This window comes from Staurois parvus, unplaced genomic scaffold (genome assembly GCF_062004578.1).
Source record: "Staurois parvus isolate SC_StPar_1 unplaced genomic scaffold, SC_StPar_1.0 ptg000194l, whole genome shotgun sequence".
Lineage (NCBI taxonomy): Eukaryota > Metazoa > Chordata > Amphibia > Anura > Ranidae > Staurois > Staurois parvus.
The window spans coordinates 33327-57688 of NW_028317990.1; the positions used below are offsets into that span (position 1 = coordinate 33327).

The 24362-nt window shown below is 41.0% G+C and overlaps 1 protein-coding gene across 1 annotated transcript in view; it reads left to right on the plus strand.

The window, feature by feature from the left end:
* LOC149461722 (GTPase-activating protein and VPS9 domain-containing protein 1-like) overlaps positions 1-19381 on the plus strand; it is a gene marked incomplete at its 5' end in the record, with an annotated part of 40831 nt that extends 21450 nt beyond the window's left edge. The window contains 5 exons of the mRNA XM_089677871.1: positions 5204-5391; positions 8369-8582; positions 9962-10034; positions 10124-10321; positions 11236-19381. Of these exons, the coding sequence (XP_089533997.1) occupies positions 5204-5391; positions 8369-8582; positions 9962-10034; positions 10124-10321; positions 11236-11376 (814 nt within the window). The remainder of the gene's footprint in view (positions 1-5203; positions 5392-8368; positions 8583-9961; positions 10035-10123; positions 10322-11235) is intronic.
* Between the last annotated feature and the right edge of the window lie 4981 nt (positions 19382-24362).

The following is a 24362-nucleotide window of genomic DNA, read 5'->3' on the forward strand; positions in this document are numbered from 1 at the left end:
ATGGGATCATCTCAACCTGATCTGCTTTTCCTCCATTGCAGCTTCTTCCTCATTGGGGTTGAAGGTGGTCTGATGTTACATGCTAAACCCTAAATATGGATGTAAAATGATTTTAAAGGTGGAGCTGTTAGGAAAATGTTTTATTGAAATCGAACCTATTATAAATGTGTTATAGGATAAATTCTCTTTTTTAAAAAACAAAATAATAAATGCAAATGTTTTTGCAGGTAAAAATTAGCAATTTTTTCCTTTTTTAGGAATACTTTTCCAGGTTCCTGCAGACTCTCCGCACAGCTGTCTACCCTTACCTGTACTTGTAGTTCAATCCTTCACAGAACTCTGGATGAACGACATTGCTGTGTGGTGGAACCTGGCACAGCCACACTGTTTTCAAATTGTGTCAGCAGATGCAGGGAGAGGATCCCCAACCCACTGTCACAATGCAGAGGGAGGTTACTGAGCATGCTACATGTTGCACCTCAAATATGGATGTAGCATGTTCAGAAGGGTGAACTTATTTAAAGCTTTAAAATAGTTTTTTACATAAATATTTTTTTCATTGTAAGGCTTTTTATCTGCTCCTAGAAGCTAAATAATGTTATCCTATGTGTCCATGCACACTGTTTTAGGCTAGTAGAGTTTTTCAAGCTTCAGTGTTTAGGAGCAAAAAAATAAAGTTTTGTGGCGTTTTTGGGAGCATTTTTCTAGTAGAAAAAAGCTAAATGCTAAAAGAATACTGCCCTGTGGCCCAGTCTCTGAAGAGAGGGGTCATGCTCTGCTTCAGTATGTCACAGTACATGTTGGCATTCCTGGTTTCCTCAATGAACTTTAGCTCCCCAGTGCCGGCAGCACTCGTGCACTGGGGAGCCCCAGACCATTATACTTCCACCCCCATGCTTGACTGTAGGCAAGACACACTTGTCTTTGTACTCCTCACCTGGTTGCTGCCACGCACACTTGACACCATCTGAACCAAATCAGTTTATCTTGGTCTTATCAGACCACAGGACATGCTTCCAGTAATCCATGTCCTTAGTCTGCTTGTCTTCAGCAAACTGTATGCGGGCTTTCTTGTACTGCTGAAACAAACTACTGAAACAAATCTAAAAATATGTCTGAGTGTGTATTGTCCCGGTATATATTCAAGCTTGGTGATAGTCATACAGCTATCACAATTGTAAAACAAAACTCCGAGCTCTCCAACTCTGCATGCAATTCTTCTCCAGCAAGATATTCGTTAATTGTCATCGTCTGATCCCATCTCTCATATATACATGTTAAGAAGAGAGAAGCACTAATAGTGTAAAACCATAAAAAATGTATTAGCCACACAATAAGGTGTGGTCTGAATTGTAATGTCACCCGCAAAGCTTGTCCACTCGTGGCTTAGAGACATCACTGGAGCCAATAGTGCAAACTATGACTTAACGGTAGGTTCTTAGTGTCGGCCTGACATTCACCCATTCTAAGTGTGATACATATGTGTGGCTAATAAATTTGTTGGACAATGACGATTAAATAATGGTGGGGAAATGCATGCTGATATTTATGACTTTCACTCATTAACATTTCTCTCACTGGAGACTCATTAACATTGGATGACTATATCCCGGCACCAAACACACTCAGACATGTTTTAAATCTGTTATAGAAATTGGTGAATACCGTATGTGCTCAGGGAGAGGCCACGTGGTGTGTGATAATGGACGATTCATAAAAAACAAACAGAAGAAAAAGGGACTTTTTAAGCACCAAAACTACAAAAGAAAAAAAGATCTTCTCTTAAAAAAAAAAAAAATACAAATTTATTGAACATAGTACATCAATGAAAAAACATACGCAATACATAATACATCATTTTGATGTCGATTGCGATGATTAGGCTGATCATGGACGATTGTTACAAGCTTCTATTGAACACTTTTTCAGTTGCAGTGCTTTGCACAATATTGAATGATTTGCACATATGCACTGGACATGGACTTTGGACAACTTTTTTTGATTGATTCATGATTAATTATGTATGGTTTTTATTCACTTATTTTCCATGTATGAATTTTATTAAATGTTTTTTTATAGATCTATTTATATACACTATATTGCCAAAAATATTGGGACACTTGCCTTTACATGCGCATGAACTTTAATGGCATCCGTAGGGTTCAGTTTTGAGTTGGCCCGCCCTTTGTAGCTATACCAGCTTCAACTCTTCTGGGAAGGCTGTTCAAAAGGTTTAGGAGGGTGTCCATGGGAATGTTTGACAATTCTTTCAGAAGCGCATTTGTGAGGACAGGCACTGATGTTGGACGACAAGGCCTGGTTCACAGTCTCCGCTCTAATTCATTCCAAAGGTGTTCTATGGGGTTGTGGGCAGGCCTCTGTACAGGCCAGTCAAGTTCCTCCATCCCAAACTCACTCATCCATGTCTTTATGGACCTTGCTGTGTGCACTGGTGCACAGTCATGTTGGAACAGGATAAGACCATACCCAAACTGTTCCCACAAAGTTGGGAGCATGAAATTGTCCAAAATGTCTTTGGTATGCTGACGCCTTTAGAGTTCCCTTCACTGGAACTAGGGAGCCAAGCCCAACCCCTGAAAAACAATCCCACACCATAATCTCCCCTCACCAAACTTTACACTTGGCACAATGCAAGTGCCGTTCTGGCAACCAGCAAACCCAGACATGTCCATCGCATTGCCAGACAGAGAAGCGTGATTCATCACTCCAGAGAACACGTCTCCACTGCTCGAGTCCAGTGGCGGCGTGCTTTGCACTGCTGCATCCGACGCTTTGCATTGCGCTTGGTGATGTAAGGCTTAGATGCAGCTGGTCGACCATGGAAACCCATTCCATGAAGCTCTCTACACACTGTTGTTGTGCTAATCTGAAGGCCACACCAGGTTTGGAGGTCTTTAGCTATTGACTGTGCTTATTTAGCTATTGACTTGTGAATTTCTGTGCGCTTCAGCATGTGCTGACCCCGCTGTCATTTTACGCGGCCTACCACTTCGTGGCCGAGTTACTGTTGTTCCCAGTTGCTTCCCCTTTGTTATAAAACCACTAACAGCTGACCGTGGAATATTCAGTAGCAAGGAAATTTTCACGAATCGACTTATTGCACAGGTGGCAACCTCTTATGGTACCAAACTTGAATTCACTGAGCTCCTGAGAGCGACCAATTCTTTCACAAATGTTTGGAGAAGCAGTCTGCATGCCTAGGTGATGATTTTATACACCTGTGGGCATGGAGGTGATTGGAGCACCTGAATCCAATGATTTGGAAGGCTGGGCCAATACTTTTGGCAATATAGTGTATATGCACTGAAATATTTATCATGTCAAACAGAAGTTTGATACAGTTGTGGCCAAAATTATTCAACCCCCACTGAAATTGAGTGTTTTGGCCAGTTTGACATTGCTTTTGATCATTCAGTCATCTTGCTTACATTTACATTAAAGAGGCACTTGTAGGTCAGACAAATATAACATAACAGTTATAATGAAATAACCACAAATGTCTTTTCTGTGCTCACAGCATTATCAGTTTTATTCAACCCCCAAGTGACATTCAATCTTAGTACTTAGTACAGCATCCTTTTACAGTTATAACAGCTTTTAAACGTGAAGCATAGCTTGACACAAGTGTCTTGCAGCGATCTACGGGTATCTTCGCCCATTCTTCATGGGCAAAGGCCTCCAGTTCAGTCACATTCTTAGGCTTGCGCACTGCAACTGCTTTCTTTAAGTCCCACCAGAGGTTCTCAATCGGATTTAAGTCTGGTGACTGCGATGGCCACTCCAAAATGTTCCAGCCTTTCCTCTGCAACCATGCTCTAGTGGACTTGGAGGTATGCTTGGGATCATTGTCCTGTTGAAAGGTCCAACGTCTCCCAAGCCTCAGGTGTGTGACGGACTGCATCACGTTTCCATCCAATATCTCCTGGTACTGAAGAGAATTCATGGTACCTTGCACACGCTGAAGCTTCCCTGTACCTGCAGAAGCAAAACAGCCCCAAAGCATGATTGACCCTCCACCATGCTTCACAGTAGGCAAGGTGTTCTTTTCATCATAGGCCTTGTTCTTCCTCCTCCAAACATAGCGTTGATCCATGGGCCCAAACAGTTCTAATTTTGTTTCATCAGTCCACAGAACACTATCCCACAACTTTTGTGGTTTGTCCACATGGCTTTTGGCATACTGCAGTCGACTCTTCTTATTCTTTGGAGACAGCAAGGGGGTACGCCTGGGAGTTCTGGCACGGAGGCCTTCATTACGCAGTGTGCGTCTTATTGTCTGGGCTGAAACTTCTGTACCCACATCTGACAAATCTTTTCTCAGTTCCTCAGCAGTCACACGGGGACTTCTCTCCACTCTACGCTTCAGGTAGCGCACAGCAGTCGAAGTCAGCATCTTCTTTCTGCCACGACCAGGTAGCGTTTCAACAGTGCCCTTTGCCTTGAATTTGCGAATGATGCTTCCTAAGGTGTCTCTTGGTATGTTTAACATCTTTGCAATCTTCTTATAGCCATTGCCCTTCCTGTGAAGAGAAATCACCTCTTCTCTTGTCTTCCTGGACCATTCTCTTGCCTTCACCATGTTTGTAACCACACCAGTAAATGTCTAGAAGGAGCTGAGTATCACAGTCATTTTAAAGCTGCCTAATTGGTGCTTATTATGCTTGATTGCTGCTCGGTGACATCCACAGGTGTTTTCAATACCTGATGGAAAGCACCTGTATGAACCTCTGTTCTTCAGAGTGGTAGTCTTTAAGGGGTTGAATAATTGTGGCAATGAAGAAACCACATAAGAACCATTTACTACTGTATTACATAAACAATTGATGTCATTTTAGTTGCATTTGGGTAGTTACAACGTCCTTGTAGGATTTGATTCTGAATACAATTCCAAATGTACACTATAGTCCCTAAACCCCTTTACAGCATTGGGGGTTGAATAATTTTGGCCACAACTGTATATATTTTTTCAGGAATCCTATATTTAAATGTTTATGTACATTTATTTATTGGTGAATTCACATGAAATTGATTTATGCATTTTCATTTTATTTCTATGGATTTGTACACATATAGTGTGGTAACACCAGAGTTGCAGCTGAAGATGGCATTGTATACCTAGAAAAAACATACCTACGCTTATGAAAATATTGTACTTAGTTTCCTTTTTGTTGATTTGTTACAGGAAAAGAGCTTCCTATATTGCATATTTAACAAGATGTCGCCAAGGACTACAGAGCACACAGGCTCATCTAGAAAGACTTCTGCAAAGAGTTTTGCGCGACAAAGAAGTTTCCACTCGATACTTTACAACTGTTTGTGTTCGTCTGTTACTGGAAAGCAAAGAGAAGAAGATTCAGGAATTCATTCAAGGTAGAGAGAACCACAATAATCAACATTTTTGTTGAATGTTCATTGTAGAGCATGGCAAGAGAGAGGACATTAAGCAGCAGAGTATGCACATTCACCATTTGGCTATCGCCCCTTGTGCAGGAATTTAAGGCTCAGTTTTATCTTAGTGTCCTTGGAGCCAGGATTTATTGGGGTTTTCTCTTCAATAGATGCTTTTTCTTTTTCTGCTCAGTCTGAGCTTCTTTTCCTTCTATTGAATATATTTGTCCCCCTGCAGCATCCTGCTGAACCCCAAAACGTGACATTCACTGCAGGCTCACGCCATATTGCTATATGACTACTGATATTGAAATCATATTGAATTTTCTCTGAGTAAAGCTTGAGATTTGAGATTATTACTTTCCCACATCTGCAAAGACCACATCCCAGATTATAATTTCCGTCCATAGAAGTGAGTGTTCATCATTATCATCAAGAAGATCTGCAACTCTACAAAGTCATATCTGTTATTTTGGCTGGATATTCTGTATCCAATTATGAATCTCTACACCAGCAACCCACTCTCCATACTTGGCATTCAAAACCTGAAAGAGGTTATACCCCTTTCCTACTCAATCCAAATCCAGGAGGTCTATTTATACAGTGTATGGCAAACTGCTCTACATTGCTGTAAATATGACACACCGCACCTGCAGTTTTTGTTTTATTTATAGCCTTCGAAGTCCTACAGTGTGTTCAATGCATAACGCTACAGGAGGAGCACTTTAATATGACCTTAAACATAACAAAGCATCTGCTTTACTTGCTTGAAGCAAGTTAAGAGCAAAGCACTTTTTATGAAACACAATAGTTTGGTTTTTTTTGTTTTGTTTTTTTTTATTACATATTGCACTAGTTAAAATGTTTCTTCATTCTGGAAAAAAATAAGTCAACAGCTACAAATACTGTACCTTCTGCCTTTTAACCCCTTGACGCCAATCACACGTAAATTAGCGGCCTTACAGAACTGGGCTTTTTTCTGTGGGGCCACTAATTTGTATACTTGTCTTTCTGCTGAGAGCGCCCTGAACCCCAGCACAAAGACCGGGGTGTTGTTGAGAGTCTCAGGACCCAGAACGCCCAATTGCTGGTCACCTGATCGCTGTGATAGCCTCTGATTGGCTGTCACAGTGATCAGTCTTTGTTTTCTCGAATGAAGGAGAGACATGCATTGTATCTCTGTCCTTTCAGAGAAAAAAAAAGTGTGTAACAAAAAAATAAATAAATGAATAAAAATTAAAACCAAATACCAAGGTTTGATCTAGGTCTCTGCTAGTGTCTGGGTCAAGGCCAGGGTCAAAAGTCAGGTTCAGTTTTTTTTTTTTTTGTTTTTTTTTTAATTTTTCGATTAGTGTCCATGGCGGAATAAAAAAAAACAAAAAAGCAAATTGCGCACTATTGTTTCTGGGCTATACTACGGGTACAAACAACGAATACACACGTAGTATCGTTGCGATCGTCAGGAGTAGGAGAAATTATTTTGGGTTGCTTGGTGGTAGGTTATGGTAGTAGCAAGAAATATACGGCTAGATTTTTTTTTTACTGTTTTGGGCCAGTTTTCCTTTGGTAATGAAAAAAAAAATCAGGAGATATCTATTACCATTTACCACCAAATGAGATCCCAATTTGTCCTGAAAAAAACAAGGTATAATCCACCTGGATGCACAAAGTAGTTGTGATATGTATGGTTTTGCTAACACATGTCAACGTTGCGAAATTGTGCTTAGGCGCTAAGATTTGTTTTACCTTAGGCGTGAAGGGGTTAGTCTAAGGATCCAGCACCACCCTCACTCAGGCCAGTTCTTCACCAGTCTTTGGGTCCCCAGCATCTTTAGTTTGAACTCTTTGCGGCTTCAGATGGCTTCCCACGGCATATGTGTGAGCCATGCTTTGCTTTTTGAATGGTTCCACAGCCTTCTGGGACCTGTAACGTGTCCCAAGAGGCTGTGGGCAGGGAGAGGTGGGGGCAAACTTCTGCTCAGATCGATCACAGAAGTGGGAGTGGGTATCTGTCATAACCAGGTAACCTCTCCCCCACAAAAAATATAATGTGCTCAAAGTAGAAGAGGAGGGGCTGGGGAGGAGGCAAAAAAGCATAATCTCACCTTCTGGGTGAAGTTCCACTCTAATAGAAATACAGTGGTATGGTAACTTCTCAAAAACCCCAATTTTGCATTGGTGAGATTTTCATGTTGCAACAGCCAGCCAGAAATGGCAGAAACATTCTAGCTTGTATAATCACTTGACGTCCTTTGCCCTGGCGTTTCTCATGCAGCATGAAAAGAAAGATGTTGCAATTTGATCTTATCCTGAGTCAGAATGGAAGCTGTGCAAAGAGACTTTGGAAGATGAGTTAAATAATGGCTGGGCCTTCATCCCAAGTTTTTTCCTTTTTCCGTAATCTGTTCAGCTCTAGTACCTGAACATTACTGCAACCTAGGAATATAGGAAAAAGACTTGGTTTTCCCAAAGAGAAACAGTTAACCTTATCTTGGCTCACTCTCTGCTAGTGTATCCACATGCTGCAATGCAATGGAGATCTGCCGCTCAGTAGTCGGAGTAGATGGGCAGATACTCTTTAGTAGCAGACCAGTCCTTGCCAGCAAATGCTATGAAATGCATCCTTGTATTTGAATCCAAAGACCAAACAGTGAAAGGAAAGTGACCGGTCTGTCTAGCTTACTGCTTTCTGACAGAAAGCATAACCCTGCAAAGATTAATGTAATAATGTTCCATAGAACATTATTACATTAATCTTTGCAGGGTTATGCTTTCTGTATGCCCTGATGTTTGTGCCAGAGTTCAGTTTCATATTGCTTAAATGGTTTGTGATATCTCCTCCTCCTATTGCAAAGTTTCCTGTGGTGTTGTCCTGCCAGTGGCCAGGCTGTTTAGCAACTGTGGTACAATGAGGTTCTATAAATTGGGCTGCTAGACTGGTTATGTTTTTCTTCCTCAGAATTCCAGAAATTGACAGCTGCTGATGACAAAACTGCGCAGGTTGAGGAGTTCCTTCAGTCCCTGTATGGTGCCATGGCCCAGGATGTCATCTGGCAAAATGCCAGCGAGGAACAGCTTCAGGATGCCCAGATTGCAATAGAGAGGAGTGTGATGAATCGCATCTTCAAGCTGGCTTTCAACCCCAATCAGGATGCAGATGTTCTTCGTGATCAGTGAGTTGGTTTGGGAAGAAAGCAGTAGCCATGAGGAAAGTTAACTGAGGGCAACAGAGCTTGACAGTGAATCTGCACTTTGCCTACAAGGTCCAAAACAATAGGTTCATTTAAACAGCAGCCAGATCTTCTGCTTGGCTGGTGAGAGCCGGAGAGGAAGGATAAATATCTGAAACTTTAAATGTGAGGATCATGTGACTGCGTCCCACTACTCCCATGTGATAGCACTGGCTGCTTCATTGCTCAGTTTACACAAGGCTAAACTCTTCACTCCCAGCAGCAGAATAGAAACAAGGGGGGTAAAGGCAAGAGAGTAAGGCAGGCCATAGACGGGCCGTTTATCGGCCGAATGGTCGGCCGATAAACAAAAAATCGGTCGGCCTCGTTGCCGATGCTGCCACCCATGTCCATGAAAAACGGCCGTTTTTTTCGCAGATTTTCCAGCATGACCAATAAAAATAAATGAGGAGATCTGCGAAAAACGGCCGACGGGCTGGCCCCACTGACGGCGTGATTATTGGCCGATTTTTCGTGCGGATGAAAATTTGGCTGATAAACGACCCGTCTATGATCCATGGATCATTGGATGCCTGGGATCAAACAATGGAAGATCAGATCTATCCTATGGTTGATTAGATAAACAAAACATGTGGCACTCAAGATTGCTGGAGGGAGGTTTGCAGACATCTGCTCATGCAATCCAAAGGATGTCACAGGAGATCCCTCTTTCTGTCCTCATACACAAACTTACGCCTTGGTATTAACCCATCAGTGATTGCATTCCAAACTCACTAGTCAAAGATTAGGTGGGGTGGGCGTGCATGGCACCTTAAAACTCTTAGCTGCACTCTTCTTAGTCTGGAAAATGTTAAGGTATAGCCAAAGCTTTTTTTGGCTGTACTTCTCTAGATCACGGGTGCAGAAAGTCCACCTGCTCCTCTAATCCTTGCAATGATTTATTGCATGCAATGTATGCTGTGAATGTCAACTGTCAGCTACTTTTGCTCTCAGCCAAACTGTCATGCCATCAGATTGCTGTCCACGTCTTGATTGTAAGGGATTGGAGGGTTTGGTTCTTTTTTTAAGGCCACATTATCATGGGCGTGCATATTCATCCACGCAGGATGCACAGGTGTTCCGTGCATCTGCATGCAGGTAATCCTATTCATGTCTATTAGGACACAGTGACCATAAGGACACTGATCCCAATTTGACCGCTGTGCTGATGCGAGTCTCTGAACGCACACTGTTGGCATACTGCCCCCAAATGTATCTTTTTCTAGTGAGTTTAGAATTTCCTATAGCTAGGCCGGTCTTTCAGGTGTATCTAGTTAATGCTTTATGGTCTCAGATACCTAACATTGTCTCTCCTTCAACAGGGTTTTACATGAACACATTCAAAGGCTGTCTAAGGTCGTGTCTGCCAATCATAGAGCTCTTCAGATCCCTGAGGTCAGTATAGCAAGGTGGACCTCTGGGGAGGTATTAAATATTTAGTGCCAAAAAACGTTCACTAATGAATTACATCCTATATGTTTCAGGTTTATCTGAGGGAAGCTCCTTGGCCTTCTGCTCAAGCTGAGATACGAACTATTAGTGCTTATAAGACCCCAAGGGACAAGGTGCAGTGCATCCTACGCATGTGTTCAACAATTATGAATCTTCTCAGCCTTGCCAATGAATATTCCGTCCCAGGAGCTGACGATTTTGTCCCCGTCCTGGTGTTTGTTCTCATAAAGGTAAGCAACCGAAAACCTTTTTATATGCTGTTGTAAATCATAGAAAGGTAATGTTTAAACAAAATCCTAAATTGAATTTTTAAAATATTAAAGACATATTTAAAAAAAAAAAGTCATACTTGCTCTGTGCAGTGGTTTTGCACAGAGCAGCCCCATTCACACACAAACATGGCTCGGCCCTGACCCCCGCTCTCTCCTCTCTGGCTGTAAATGACAGTAGTGGGAGCCAGTGACTCCTGCTGCTGTCTTAGTAAGTGAAGAGCGAGAGGCCTGGAGAAGCTGGTACATGAAGGTAAAAGACCTTGAGCCTTTACAACCACTTTAAGATAGACCCAGCAAATACAGGAGAGGGATACTTGTTTGGTGCTTAAACTGTCCCTACAGCATTTCTTAGGAAGCATTTTGACGAGAAGCAGAATAGACTGGATTTATCTAAAATACAAAATGCAGAACAGTCTTACTGCTAGTTTCCTAAAGTAGAATTAAACCTAAATTTAAAAAAATAAAAAATGGGATCACAGGAGCATTATTAGCCATAATGTTTTGCACGGCATATTAACACATTATGGCAGATTTACCTTGGAAGCGATCCCTGTCAGCTCTCTTATTGGTCACCGGTGCTTCCATTTTATTCCACTGGTCATTCCAGGTTCTGGCTCTTCAGCTTGAGTGGCGAGGCCCGGATGATGTCCCTTCCATGCGTGTACACAGGAGTCACATCATCCTGGCATGAAACCATGCGCAGCTCAGGGTACACAAATGCTGACCGGTATGGGAAGTATTTATGACAAAAGACAAAATATGGTCTTTTCTGTCACAAAAATACTGTTGGCCATTTTTGAATTTTTATGTTTTTTGTCCCTTTAGTACTCTGTTGTTAAAAATGACTATCTATCCTGTTTCCTTTTCTCCAGGCTAACCCTCCCTGCTTGTTATCTACTGTGCAATACATCAATAATTTCTATTCAAACCGATTAAGTGGAGAGGAATCCTACTGGTGGATGCAGTTCACGGCTGCTGTGGAGTTTATTAAAACCATCGACGACCGCAAGTAAAACCAAGGCTGATGGAAAAACAGTGACTGCTGGTTGCTAGCAGAGGGCAGCAGAGCTCTGCTCCTTGTATCATACATGTACAGAAGGTGGAGTTGGCCTGGTCCTTCTGGTGAAGGAGAGGCATGCAGTGCATCATGAAGTCCCAACTTGCAGATCTCCATTGGTTGGGAAGATTTAAAGGTGTTCAGATATGTTCCCTTTTTGGGAGGGAAAAGAAATCAAATATGTGCTTATTTTCATTTTTTTCTTTAACTTCTTTTCCCTTTCTAATGCTGCATCATTTTAATGAACTATTTACTAAACAGAAAAAATGTGTTTATTTTGCAGAGGTTTTTTTTTCTATTTAATTTTTTTCTTTTGTCAGGTTTAGCAATACAAAAAGGGACCACATGCTCAAATATTTTTAGAGGAAAGCAAATGCATATTGTTACAGGATTTTAACTATAGCATATTAGAATTAGCTCTGGGGCTTAGTGGCAATATCTTACAGGAGTAGACAATTCCACTTTGCTGCCTAGAGAGGAGTGAAGTGCCTCGCTGCTCAATTGCCAATATCCCCCCCTTTTCAGAATTTATGATGAAATGGGATGCTGGGAAGTCTTTTGCTCCTTCTTCTTCTTCTTCTCCTTCTTCTTCTTCTCCTTCTCTTTCTTCTTCTTTCTAATCAATTTCCTCCATGGTCTTAAACTTGTATCTAAAGTTTGTTTCCACTTCCTGGGAGGTGACATTATATTCTTTAAATTTATTATCTGTGTTCCTCTGATCTGTGCAAGAGCTTGTCAGGTCATCAAGTATATCTTAACTCAAGAGCGAAGATGTAATCTAATGCAGCTTACCAGTCTTTAGAGCTGGTGGCTGCATTAGTTTTCTTGTGTCCTTGTAACTTTCTGTGCTCAAACAATGTTATCTTTCCCAGCTGCCTTCTGTGAACTACATACACCTCCTCTATATATAATGGAGATAGGGAGAAGTGTTCTCTTGTTCTAATGCTTCCTGTCTTAGGGCGGCTTCACACTGATTCACTTGAAGTTCTGTGCGGTGAGATTCAGCCCATTCATTTTGAATGAAATCGCACCACACACACAAAAGTAGTGCATGCAATACTTTACCATGTGATCTGGTGAAGGCAAATGCACTGTGGTTGCCACCTGCGTTTGGGGTGTCCTTAACTTATTATTGACACCTGCTGCAGATTGCAACTGCAGTGCGGGAAACGTGCACAGAACGTGGGTTCCCCGAACTGCATTCAAGTGTGAACAGGCGCTTAGGGTGACAACACTGCTTCTCCACAGATACAGTGCAGTTTGTTAGTATTGCCACTCTAGGATAGAAAGTTTATATTACTGGCAAGATCACGCAGCCGCCATACCTGAAGACTTATAATATGCAGTATATTAAGTTTGTTTTGAGTATATTTAACCCATTCCCACCTGCCTCGGTGTACCTTTTAAACCGTTTAGTATGTAGGAAGGATTGGCCAACCTGTGACCACTGTCACAGCAGTCATATGATCAGAAGCTGGTCCTGCCAGCTTACTAATCTGTAGTCTAGACCAGGAGTCTCCAATCTCTCCAAATAAAGGACCAGTTTTGCTTCCCTTTAGACTTTAGGAGGGGCAAATTGGTCAATGAGAGTGCAATACGCCCCAGCATCAGTGGTGGCAAACAGTGCCCCATAATTGGTGTTGGTGTGAATTATAATGCCCCATTGTTGATGTCAATAGCAGGAGTAATGCCCCATTGTTGGTTCTCCATCATTGGTGTTAGTGTGAGAAATATGTGCCTCAGGATCCAGATAAAGGCAGGCAAAGGACCGCAGTTTGGAGACCACTGGTCTAGTCTTTGACAGCTCAGTCTTTGTGCTGGAAGCATGCTTGCTTTCAGCACATAAAAATGAGCCACCCAGCGATGCATATGTGCAGTGTTTTGGTATTAAAGCCCACTCTTTTGCCACATCACATATGTGTCAAGTGGTTGTAAAGGAGTTAAATTAATCTTGTGACTGGACAACAGAAAAAATTAACAAATGATGTGTGCATCAAAGCAGGCACTAGAACATGCCGTGTGCTAATATTTGTACCTGGCAAGGGGTTGCTAATGCTCCACGTAGTGTACTGTACTTGGGGTTGTGCCCAAAACAAGCTTGCTGGCTCAGTAAACTTGTTGGTGCCATGAAAGTATGGGCACATCACATAGTGGCATGTTTTGTCACTATATGGAGCCTGCTGTGATTCTAACAAGAGCTTTCTGTTTTGTTTTGTCCAGAAAAAGTTTGCTTTCTGTCCAGAAAATCACCTTTTCAGAAGTATTTTTTAATTTTTGGGGGGATATGAAAAAGTTGTATTTTGTCATTAGACTAACTAGCACAGATATACATTATTTCATAGGCTTTATTTAAACAACAAAGCAGTGATCCATTATAACCAATGGTTCAGTATAATCAGGTAAATGAAAGTTCATTTCTGAATGGTTTGCCATTTCTACAATTTTTCTTCACACTTGCACTTTAGGATTAAGTCATCAATTTAGAGTAGAGGGCGATAGTTTATTTTTATTTGCTTACTGGGCTAAATGGAGTTTAGAGGTTCATATAGCAATCTTCATTGTCATTATGAACAAGCAAGTTCAATCACTGCAAAATTCTGTGTAGTTCAGGGACCTCTTTTATCAAAATATCTCAGATGTTCTTCACAATGTATAACAATCAACCAGATTATCAATTTATTTTGCCAAGGCAGGCCATACACAGCTCGTTTCTCTCATTCTGCCCTGCGTGCTGAGCCAGGAGAAATCCGTTATGTTCCCCAGCCACAGTATTTAGACAGCTGCGGTTCCTGTGGCTGCCTGAATATCCAAACAGTGACTACATGAGGTGAGGTGCATCTGCCCACACGGCTGCATCATTCATTTACAGTTCCTGTGAATGAATAGACTACAAGTACTGTCAGCGATTGCAGCTGACGGCTTGTAGTACTCAATGAACTGTAAGGTCTCCGGTGAGCTCTCTCGTAGTTCATGGATTCTTCCTGCCAGCTCAGTAACTGCCATGTGGGAGGTACGGGGCAAACAGCCTACAGAGTGTCTGCAAGATCCTGGAATTGTACCTGCAATCTGCTGATCGTGGGTGCAATGCTTTACAGACTGCAGTAAATAAATAAATACTTTTCTTTTTTTTTTTTTTTACCCACAAAAAAAGTGTGCTTTTTTTTTTCTCACAAAAGGCGAACTTATCCTTTTGAAATTTCAGTTCCTTTCAACATTCGGTTTTTAGAGTGAATGGACTTTCCCAAATGAAAACCTCTTTGCTGTTAGAAATTCATTCATTCCAGACACATTTGCCATTCTTTCTCATTTTAATTTTCTTGTCATTGCTGTCAATCTAATGACAGTTTGACCCAACAATTAGTAGCATGAATGTTCTTGACATGAAATTTTTCTAGTCCGCTTAACCTCTTCACGCCGAGCATACGCAAATATGCGGCCTCTTAGTGGCTGGGCCTTAACGCCGAGAGGCCGCATATTTGTGGACAATTTGTAAACAAACGTGCTGAGAGCGCATGCTCTGCGTACTTCAGCACGTGTCAGCATCCCATGGAGATCGGGACCTTTCCGATCATGTGACTGCCATGACAGCCAATCACAGCAGTCACATGACCCTAAACCCTGCTCTGCCTCCCCGGTGTTAGAAATCCCTTAAAGGGCAGGGAGGCACCGGCACAAAGGGGTTAAAGTGGTTGTAAACCTTTACGTATATCCTGTGAAGTGAGTATCTTCAGGTGATACACAGTTCAAACAAATCCACCTACATAAGTTACACCTGTTTATCTACAATCTTCTATTCTCTACATCTGTTCAAAGTCCAGAATTTTTAAAGCTTGTCTGAGCTGTCACAAAAAATAGGGCGGAGAGCTGAAATTACTCTCTGCAGAGCTCAGTAAGAAGAGCTCTAAGAACTGATTGTAGAACTGAGGCTGTCAATCTGCTGGAGGTCCTTCCCCTGTCACCATGTTTCTGTTGGTGTCAGGAAAACTTGTCAGAAGTGATTCATGTTGATAGCAGAGGAATGGGGCAGCAGACTGAAAAGACACTTGGTGCTTTGGATAGAGACAAGTACGCACTATAGAGGGATATGCTTTGTTCATATTTCATGTCTGAGGTTTACAACCACTTTGTCTATTTTGAAAGTGTCTTTTGTGGAGCCTGAAGGTGTTTGCAGGGCCACCCATGGGTGAGATTCCAGCTGTCTATGGCTAGCTTTAGTGCAGTACAAACTTCCTGAGAAGCTTTGATTAAATGATGCCCACTGATGGGTACAGCAAGAGAAGCAACTCAGTGGTGAATCTTAACAGTTTATTTTATGGCCTCTAAGGTGCTCTAAGTAGAGTAAACCTAGAGAGAAATGCAGGGTTTGACGCTGCCGACCACTCATTGAAATTTGTAGTTGCCTGGCTGTTATGCTGAACTATTGATTTGGGTACTTTGAATCATTAAACCAAAAGGAGTATACAGATCAGTAAAATCTGTGCAAAGTCAGAAGTCCTTTATCTAATGTACATGATTGAAGCAAGAGCATCAGCATGGCGGTCAGGTAATTAGTATTTTGAAGGAGAGGTTCAGAAATGGGAGTCTCTCGGTTTTCTTTATGCAAAGGTTTGTGCGTAAATGTGTCTATCATCTTTACCGTCTATAAATGTGCGCTCGTGCACAGTCCTATTCTTCCATTATGGCAGGTTCCCTTTTAAGTCATTCTGTTTTTGACTTTCTTCTTTGTTCTCAGCCTTTCTATGTACTGTATATTTCCCAGCATTTCAGTTTATGTAAGATACAGCTGTATATCTAGGCAGCAGCTCTATGGGCATCACAGTAAACCTCAGCCTGCAGGTTGTGGATAAGAAAATATAAACCGTGTCCTCCCTAGAAGTTTTTCCAGGCAAGGCGCCCAGCATCTGCAAAACCTGCTTCCCAAAAGATCCCCCATGTTATCCCAGGACTGCTAAAGGGGGAATCAGGATGGAGAGTGGTAAACTCCCATTCACTCATCTAGGCCCCAATGAATTCCAAAATGTTTGGCTTAGCACTTTTTAAGATCAGATCTGCCAAAATCATGATGAAAGCAGCCAGGTAAGCAGCAGATCTGGTCTGTGTCGAAATCTGCCTGAGCTGCGGGCCAATATGACCCCTGATGTCCCCATTAAGAATACCTGTCACTTAGAGAACAATACTATCACATAATATATAAAACACACAAAATCAAAGGAACCCACACACAGCCATTTAATTTTACGGCCAGAATAATTTTAGGACTATCAGGTTTACCTTTTTTTGTTTTGGTGTTTTTTTTTTTTTTTTGTTTTTTTGGGTTACCTACCTAAAACATTAGGTATCACAACTGTGAGGATATATTTATTTGATGTTTAATAACTCATAACTCAACATAGTCACATCTATTATATTTAAAGTGTTACTAAACCCACAACTGTAAAATCAGTCTGTATATGCAGTAAAGCGTGCTTGTTATACTCACTATGAACCCTAAGGGGGGTAATCCTCTGCATTGTGTAAAAATGCTGTTTGATTCTGACTTCTCTGATCCTCCCCTTCTTCCTGTGCCCCCCCTTTTATCTCCTAATAAGACCTACCATGTGGAGACGCTGCATGTGCTCAGTTTGGTGTGTATTGCTAGAGAGTTGTTTTTGGGGGTTTTTTCTTGGGAGAGTACATGTGATCAGCACAGGGCCAGTCAGCACTGTCCAGACAGGTCAGGGGTTCTGTATCCTCCTAGATCAGAAAGAAAACTTCTACTAGAAGCTTTACTCAGTGCTCAGCTGGACACTGATAGAAGTCACAAGACTGCTCTAACTGCTGATGAGAAAAGGTATTTAGCAGTTTATATTTACTAAAATAATTGCATTTCCATGTTCCGTGCACTGTGGGAGACCAGATATCATGAATGCAGAGCCTGGGTTTAGTAACACTTTAATGGAAAATGTATTTATTAATTTGTGTTTGTGTGCATTAAAAGCATTTTTTTCTTTTTTTTGTTTACTAAAAAACGACTACATGAACATTTGCAATGATTCCATTCTGCCATATCCTTATTTCTCTCTACCTAGCTACATATTTCTTCCCGCTCAGCTTAAATTTCTAGGGGGAACACTGATAGATTTACTGTAAAATTGCACATAAAATCACTTTATAAGGACTGTAGTGCCCTTTAAAAACACTGCAGCATTACAGCAGTGGTAGTGTGCCACTTAGGAGTATGTCATCCTGTCACCCAGGAGAACCTTCCATTTACCTAGATGAAACTGCCTCCACCCTGACCCAGATGCTACTGAATCTTGCTTGCTAGCTAGGGAGTGACCTTGAGCTCTCCCAGCTCATGAGGAAGCGACTCCATAAAAAAAGCAAAGGGGTCTCTTAAGCAAGCCATAGATTATACAATTTTGTTTTCCTTCCTCTACAAGTGGAAGGAAACAAATGCTTAATTTCCCTATCAACAAAGTCTGTGTTGTTAGGGGAATTCCTCCCGCAGTGCTCTTATGTTCTGCCGACAGGGAGCCTTCCATGCCGGCAGAATTTAATGATCATTGCTAGTGGCTGTAGTCGCTGGCAGTGATTGCATACAAAAAGTCCAACGGGCTGGTTGTACTGAAGTCAATTGATCTTCAGTACAACCAGCCTGTCCATAGATAAAAAGATCAAATCTTGGGACGTTCCCTGCTAAAGTTCTATCCATCTATGACCGGCTCTAGTGCTGACACTAGCACCAGGATCACTCATGTGACATAGCGCTTCCCTGTCACTCAGCCTTTCCCAACTGGAGCCCTCGACTACCCAGAGTTCTGTACGTAAGACTAGTTTTAAAAAAAGGTTGCTCACGTGTACAACAGTTATTGCTAGTGCTTTTTATCGGAAGCTCTTTAAGTATGAAATGAACTGGGTTGCTGTAAATATCTTAAGTAGGTTGAGACTTTGGTCTCCTAAATCATCTTATTAAAAGAGGCAAAAATAATTTTTTTTTTATGCTTGTTATATGGACCGTGCATAGGTAATATAATGTAATCTATACTTTAAAGGCTAACCTTTTTGCTACAACAAAATTCTATTTAAACTGTACCATTTAGTACAAAATTTATCAGGCTACCTAAATTACATGTAGCTGTAGTAATAAAGACTTTTATTTGAATTTTGCCACAGGAAAGTGATTTATATATTGTATGTGTGGTATGCATAATTATTTCAGGACTATCAAACTGGAAACTGGAATCTTATTTATTGCTAACTATTGGGAACCTTTCATTAATATTTATTCACTATTGGAATCCTTTCATGAATATTTTTGTTGTCATGCTTCTTCCAACAGGCCAGAGGCCCAGTAGACTCCGTGCTAAAAAAAAAAAAAAATGTGCAGCACACACGTGACAGGGCTTCAAATGCATCTGTCCTACAACAGAGGCAGCTATTTTTACATACTATTCATGGAAAGTTCGCTTTTTAAATAGCGATGACACTAAGGTAATGGTAATGTGTTGGAATGGATAACTGTCCTTCACCCACAGCAGTCACCTTCCTTTTGTTCTGTAACCTGCTCTGAAAGGCAAGTTCTTTCTTGTTCATGTTCGCACACAAAATGGCTGCCCCCACTGTGTCTAGCCAGTTGGCACACTTTCAGTAATTCCGTTCTTTTACCAAAGTCCACAAAACAGCAGGGATTTACAATTTTACATTTTAGATATTCATAACAGATTAAATATATTTCATAGCATTTTATTGTATTTATCTTGGAAACACATTGATAGATGGCATAGCAAAAAAATGCCTGCTGTTCAGCCTATATTTTCTCCCGGAATCCTTTGCAAGGCAACCTTTTTCAGAGAGGAAAAAACCTTCAACATTTCTAGAGTTGCTAAATACTGACATAAAATCTATGACTTAGCTGTGCTTTGCTGTAAAGAAAGTAAACATTTTTAATTATTCATATGAAATAAAAAAAACTGATGGGATTGCATGTGTCGTTATTTAAAATGTCTACATTTCTTTTCTCTTACTTGCTGTCTTGGGAGAGTGGTATAGTGTGCTCATAATGAAAGTACACTTTGGGGGAGATTTGCTAAAATTGGAGTGTTCAAAATCTGGTGCAGCTCTGCATAGAAACCAATCTGCTTTCAGGTTTTTTCAAAGCTTAACTGAACTAGCCGAAGTTAATTCATATGTAACTATGCGTATACCACACCTGGCCCAAAGGCCCTAGAAGATGTAAATCCCTGAAGCAGACATTGCTACCCAAAAGATCTCTATTTGCTTTCAGGTCCCATGCTGCATTCTGAACTCGAGGTCATCCGCTTGGCACCGACACCATTCAAAGACATCACCTCTCCACCTCATCCAACAAGAGAAAGCTTTGCAAAGCTGCCATTCAGAGAATGCTTTGCAAAGTGACCGATCTCCTGTGTTCAGAATATGGCAGGGCATTGTCTACTTCAGTGATTTCCAGCTTCCAGGGGCATTGGCCAGGTAAGGTATATGCACAGTTACACCTGGAATTCCTCTTTAAATAAATATGTATCTTTTAGTCACCAAGATGGTAAATTCCTCCTCTTGTCATATTTGACCAGTTCTGAATAGTAAAGAGGAAGTGAAACGTGTGTGCGGTTAGCATTTGCAATAATGTTCAGCATTTTGACGCGCTTATTTCTGGTTCTGCTTTCCTCCAGCAATGTGAGGTCCGAGTTTCATGCATCCACTCCATCCCTGTCAGTGCCATGCTATCTTGTTTCTTCTGGGCCTTCTACATTCTTGCTCATTGGCAGACAGTGCTTATTCAAGCAGTAGTAAACCGCAAAAAAAAAAAAAAAAAAAGAACTTCTTCCTGCAATATAAGAGCATGATGTGTTAGTATGCATTACATGCTAGCACATTCTGAAAGACTTACCTGAAAACAAAGCCCTCCAGCGAAGCACTGTCATGGCTCCAGGAGGCTTCCATCTTCACCCAGTCTTCATTCCAGGTTTGAGGGTAGAGGCCGTTTGACAGGCCGAGCCACCGATGATGTCACTCCCATGCATGTGCGTGTGAGTTTGGACTGCAGCATAGCCCTCTCAATGGATGGCATGTTGTCCATTTAAGAGCACAGTGCGCATGTGTCGTTGACATCACTGGCGCTGCCACAGTAAATCTCTCCTAAATGGTGCACGATTAGGAGATATTTACAGTACCTACAGGTAAACCTTCTTAACAGCTTACCTGTTGGTAAAACACACATGCTTGAAGGAATTGCATTTTCTCATTGCCTGGCTTCTTTCTATTCTGAAAGATGCCAGGACTTTACATTGTACTGCACATGCTCTGTAATCAGTGTAGAGCTGAAAAAATAAATATATATATCTCTCTCAGTAGAGTAAAGACAATTTGCACTATATAGTGTACTCTGTTCTCATTTTACATATTTAGTTTTCTGGTCTTGGGATATATACAGAGCTTGCAAGGATATACAGTTACATGCCTGGTGATGTGAGGTACATATGATTGACAATGCTTTTACCAGCATTATTCACAAGAATGTTAATATTCATAGTACTATTTAAAGTAGTATTTCTTAAATTATTTTTTCATTATGTTTAGAGGTTGATGAACAATCTGAAATTTCATGAAGGGCTCTATGAGCTATATTTGGAGATCCCTGATTTAAAGGAGCCAGTTCACCTTGCAGTACAATACTATTAGCAAAAAAGACAACAGTGTAGGTGCCAAGATGCTATGATACAAGGACTATACAGGTATTTTTATTACAGTATGCTCTATTTTACATATTTGAGTGGTAGCCAAAGAAACCATGTTAGCATACTTGCATAGGAGAATGTCTAGGTGGAGAAGACATATACCATAGTCATGATGTACACAGGTAGACATGTAAGGTAAGTTAATGAAATCAAGAGTAGAAAAGAAATGTTTTGTATCAACGATGGCTGCTTATTAAAGTTATGCATCTCTAAACACCAAAAGGTGAATGGCTAAATCAAATAACAACATTTACTCATGTAGTTATGGGAATTACCACTGTTGATGTGGCAAGAAGTAGTCCACTACAATTTTTTGCTTGACTCGATAGTCATGGGTGTTCAGACTATATGAAAGTCACCTCCTAATTTAGGGCAACTATGCACAAAATCAAAAATTAATTCTCATTGCTATTGTGGGATATATTCCTCTACATTCAGGTGCTTGGACATTTGACTGTTCCTACCCAGAAAGGAGAGAAGAGGGAAGGGACACCTACACTATATTGCCAAACGTATTGGGATGCCTACCTTTACACGCACTCAAACTTTAATGACATTCCAGCCTTCATCTGTAGGATTCAATATTGAGTTGGCCCACCCTTTTCTAGCAATAACAGCTTCAACTCTGGTGGGAAGGCTTTCCACAAGGTAAAGGAGTGTGTCTATGGGAATGTTTGATTCTTCTTCCAGAAGAACATTTGTGAGGTCAGGCACGGATGTCTGTCGAAGGCCTGTCTGGCAATCTCTAATTCATCTCAAAGGTGTTCTGTTGGGTTGAGGTCAGGACTCTGTGCAGGCCAGTCAAGGTTCTCATCCCTAAACTCGCTCATCCATGTCTTTATGGACCTTGCTTTGTGCACTGGTGCGCAGTCATGTTGGAACCCAACCCCACACCATAATCCTCTCCCCACCAAACCTTACACTTGGCACAGTGCAGTCAGGCAATTACCGGTCTCCTGGTGACCGTCAAACCCAGACACGTCCATTGGATTGCCAGACAGAAGCTTGATTGGTCACTCCAGAGAACATGTTTCCACTGCTCTAGAGTCCAGTGGTGGCGTGCTTTTCACCACTGCATCCGACACTTTGCATTGCACTTGGTGATGTAAGGCTTGGCTGCAATTGCTCGGCCACGGAAACCCATTCAATGAAGCTCTCTATTCACTGTTGTGCTAATCTGAAGGCCACACAAAGTCTGGAGATCTTTAGCTATTGACTCTGCAGACAGTTGGTGACTTCTGCGCACTGTCCACAGACCCCGCTCTGCCATTTTATGTTGCCAGCCACTTCATGGCTAAATTGCTGTTGTTCCCAGTTGCATCCACTTTGTTATAATACCACTAACAGTTGAGCGTGGAATATTTAGTAGCAAGGAAATTTCACAAACTGACTTATTGCGCAGGTAGCAACCTATCACGGTACCACACTTGAATTCACTTAGCTCCTGAGAGCAACCCATTCTTTCACAAATGTTTGTAGAAGTAGTCTGCATGCCAAGGTGCTTGATTTTACACACCTGTGGCCATGGAGGTGATTGGAACACCTGAACCCAATGATTTGGAGGGGTCCCAATACTTTTGGCAATATAGTGTATGTCCTATACTGTACTCCAAGATATGGAATTTACATGCATGTCAGAATTCCTAGTATCTTAATCATACAGCACTGGACACAGGAATTGCTTCATAGACCATGGGTCCCCAAGCAATCGGAGCCTACTAAGTTATTCAACATATTAAGACCTTGTACACAATGTTACAAAAATAATTAAAATGGTGTGTATATACTGTAAGATTTCAAATACATAAATGACCATCCTAGTACTGAAATGTTTAGTGGTGTGTATACACAGTCCCATACTACATATTTAAAAATCATCCCTTTTCCTTAAAAAAAACAAAAAATAAATTACTACACTTAAAGTACAATGTAAAAAAGAAAAAGCAACTATTCATAGGGAGTGATCTAGCCAGAAAGTAGCTAATTGGAAAAGTTTTTATATTTTTCTATTACAGATACTTATATAGCACTATCAATTTACGCAGAACTTTACACATAAATATGAGAGACCAAGGGAAATTTTAAAAAAAAAAGGTAAAATTCAAAGATATGAGAAGCTGGAATGCCAGGAAAACTGAGGTGAGAGATACTTTGTGTGGCAATAATGGCAGCCTTCTTAGGATCATTTATACACTGACTCCAGGTTAGCGAATTTTTAAACACTGGTTTGGAGTATTGGTACTTTAAAACTCAGTATTTTAAACATAAGGTACCATCTGTATAATAGACTCTGCAAGCTACATACCTTTTACATCACAATATAACCAAGAAGTGGCTGCTCAGATGTTTCAAATGTATTAATTGTACAAAAAACACAGTTAAAAACAATTCTAATGTAAATAGAAAAAAAAGCTTGTAAAAAAACAACTCATCACTTCAGTTGAGTTTATGAACATCACGACTCATGCATAGACGAGATTGCTCACTCTCCCTCAGTGTATTTTCAACATCCATATTCAGTGTTTCTAGAATATCTTGTAATCGGCAGGCCATAAAACATAGTCCCACCATTTTGTTATACAAAAGATACCAAATAATAATGCATACTGCATATGCTGCAAGTAATGATATAAATCCAACAATTACAAAAGCTGTCCTCAAACAATGGGAACTTGGATACCATTGTATGTTAGGCTCTACTGTTCTACATTAAATTATGTCACTGAAATCAACAAGTCACCTTAAGCAATGGTTAACAATAGCGTGACATTCTGACATATATGACCTATGACATGTATGATACAACAATGCCAGCTAGAGCTCAAATTGGAGAATGCTTCTCCCATTGAAACACAGTATTGTGAAAGGGACAATACCCATGTGGGAATGGTAAAACTTTTCAAATAAAATGCTAACAGAGACTGAAACGAAGACTCTAAGATGACTTAACACGAAGGAAGATTCCTGAAAGGATAGGAGACTTCACCTTAACACACTTTCGCTCGACCTCCCACATTTTATAGAGTAAGCCTGGGTCCTCATTGCTTATGGTGATTTTGAGCCCGCTCTAACCTGAGTTAAGTAACTTTTCTTTTTTCAGTTTGCTTGTATTGTTCTTCCTATTCTTGTCGAAGTTTGTATGTACAGTATTTTGTTCAGTAAAAGCACATTAACACACTGCAGAGGTCTGAGCTTCCTTGACTGC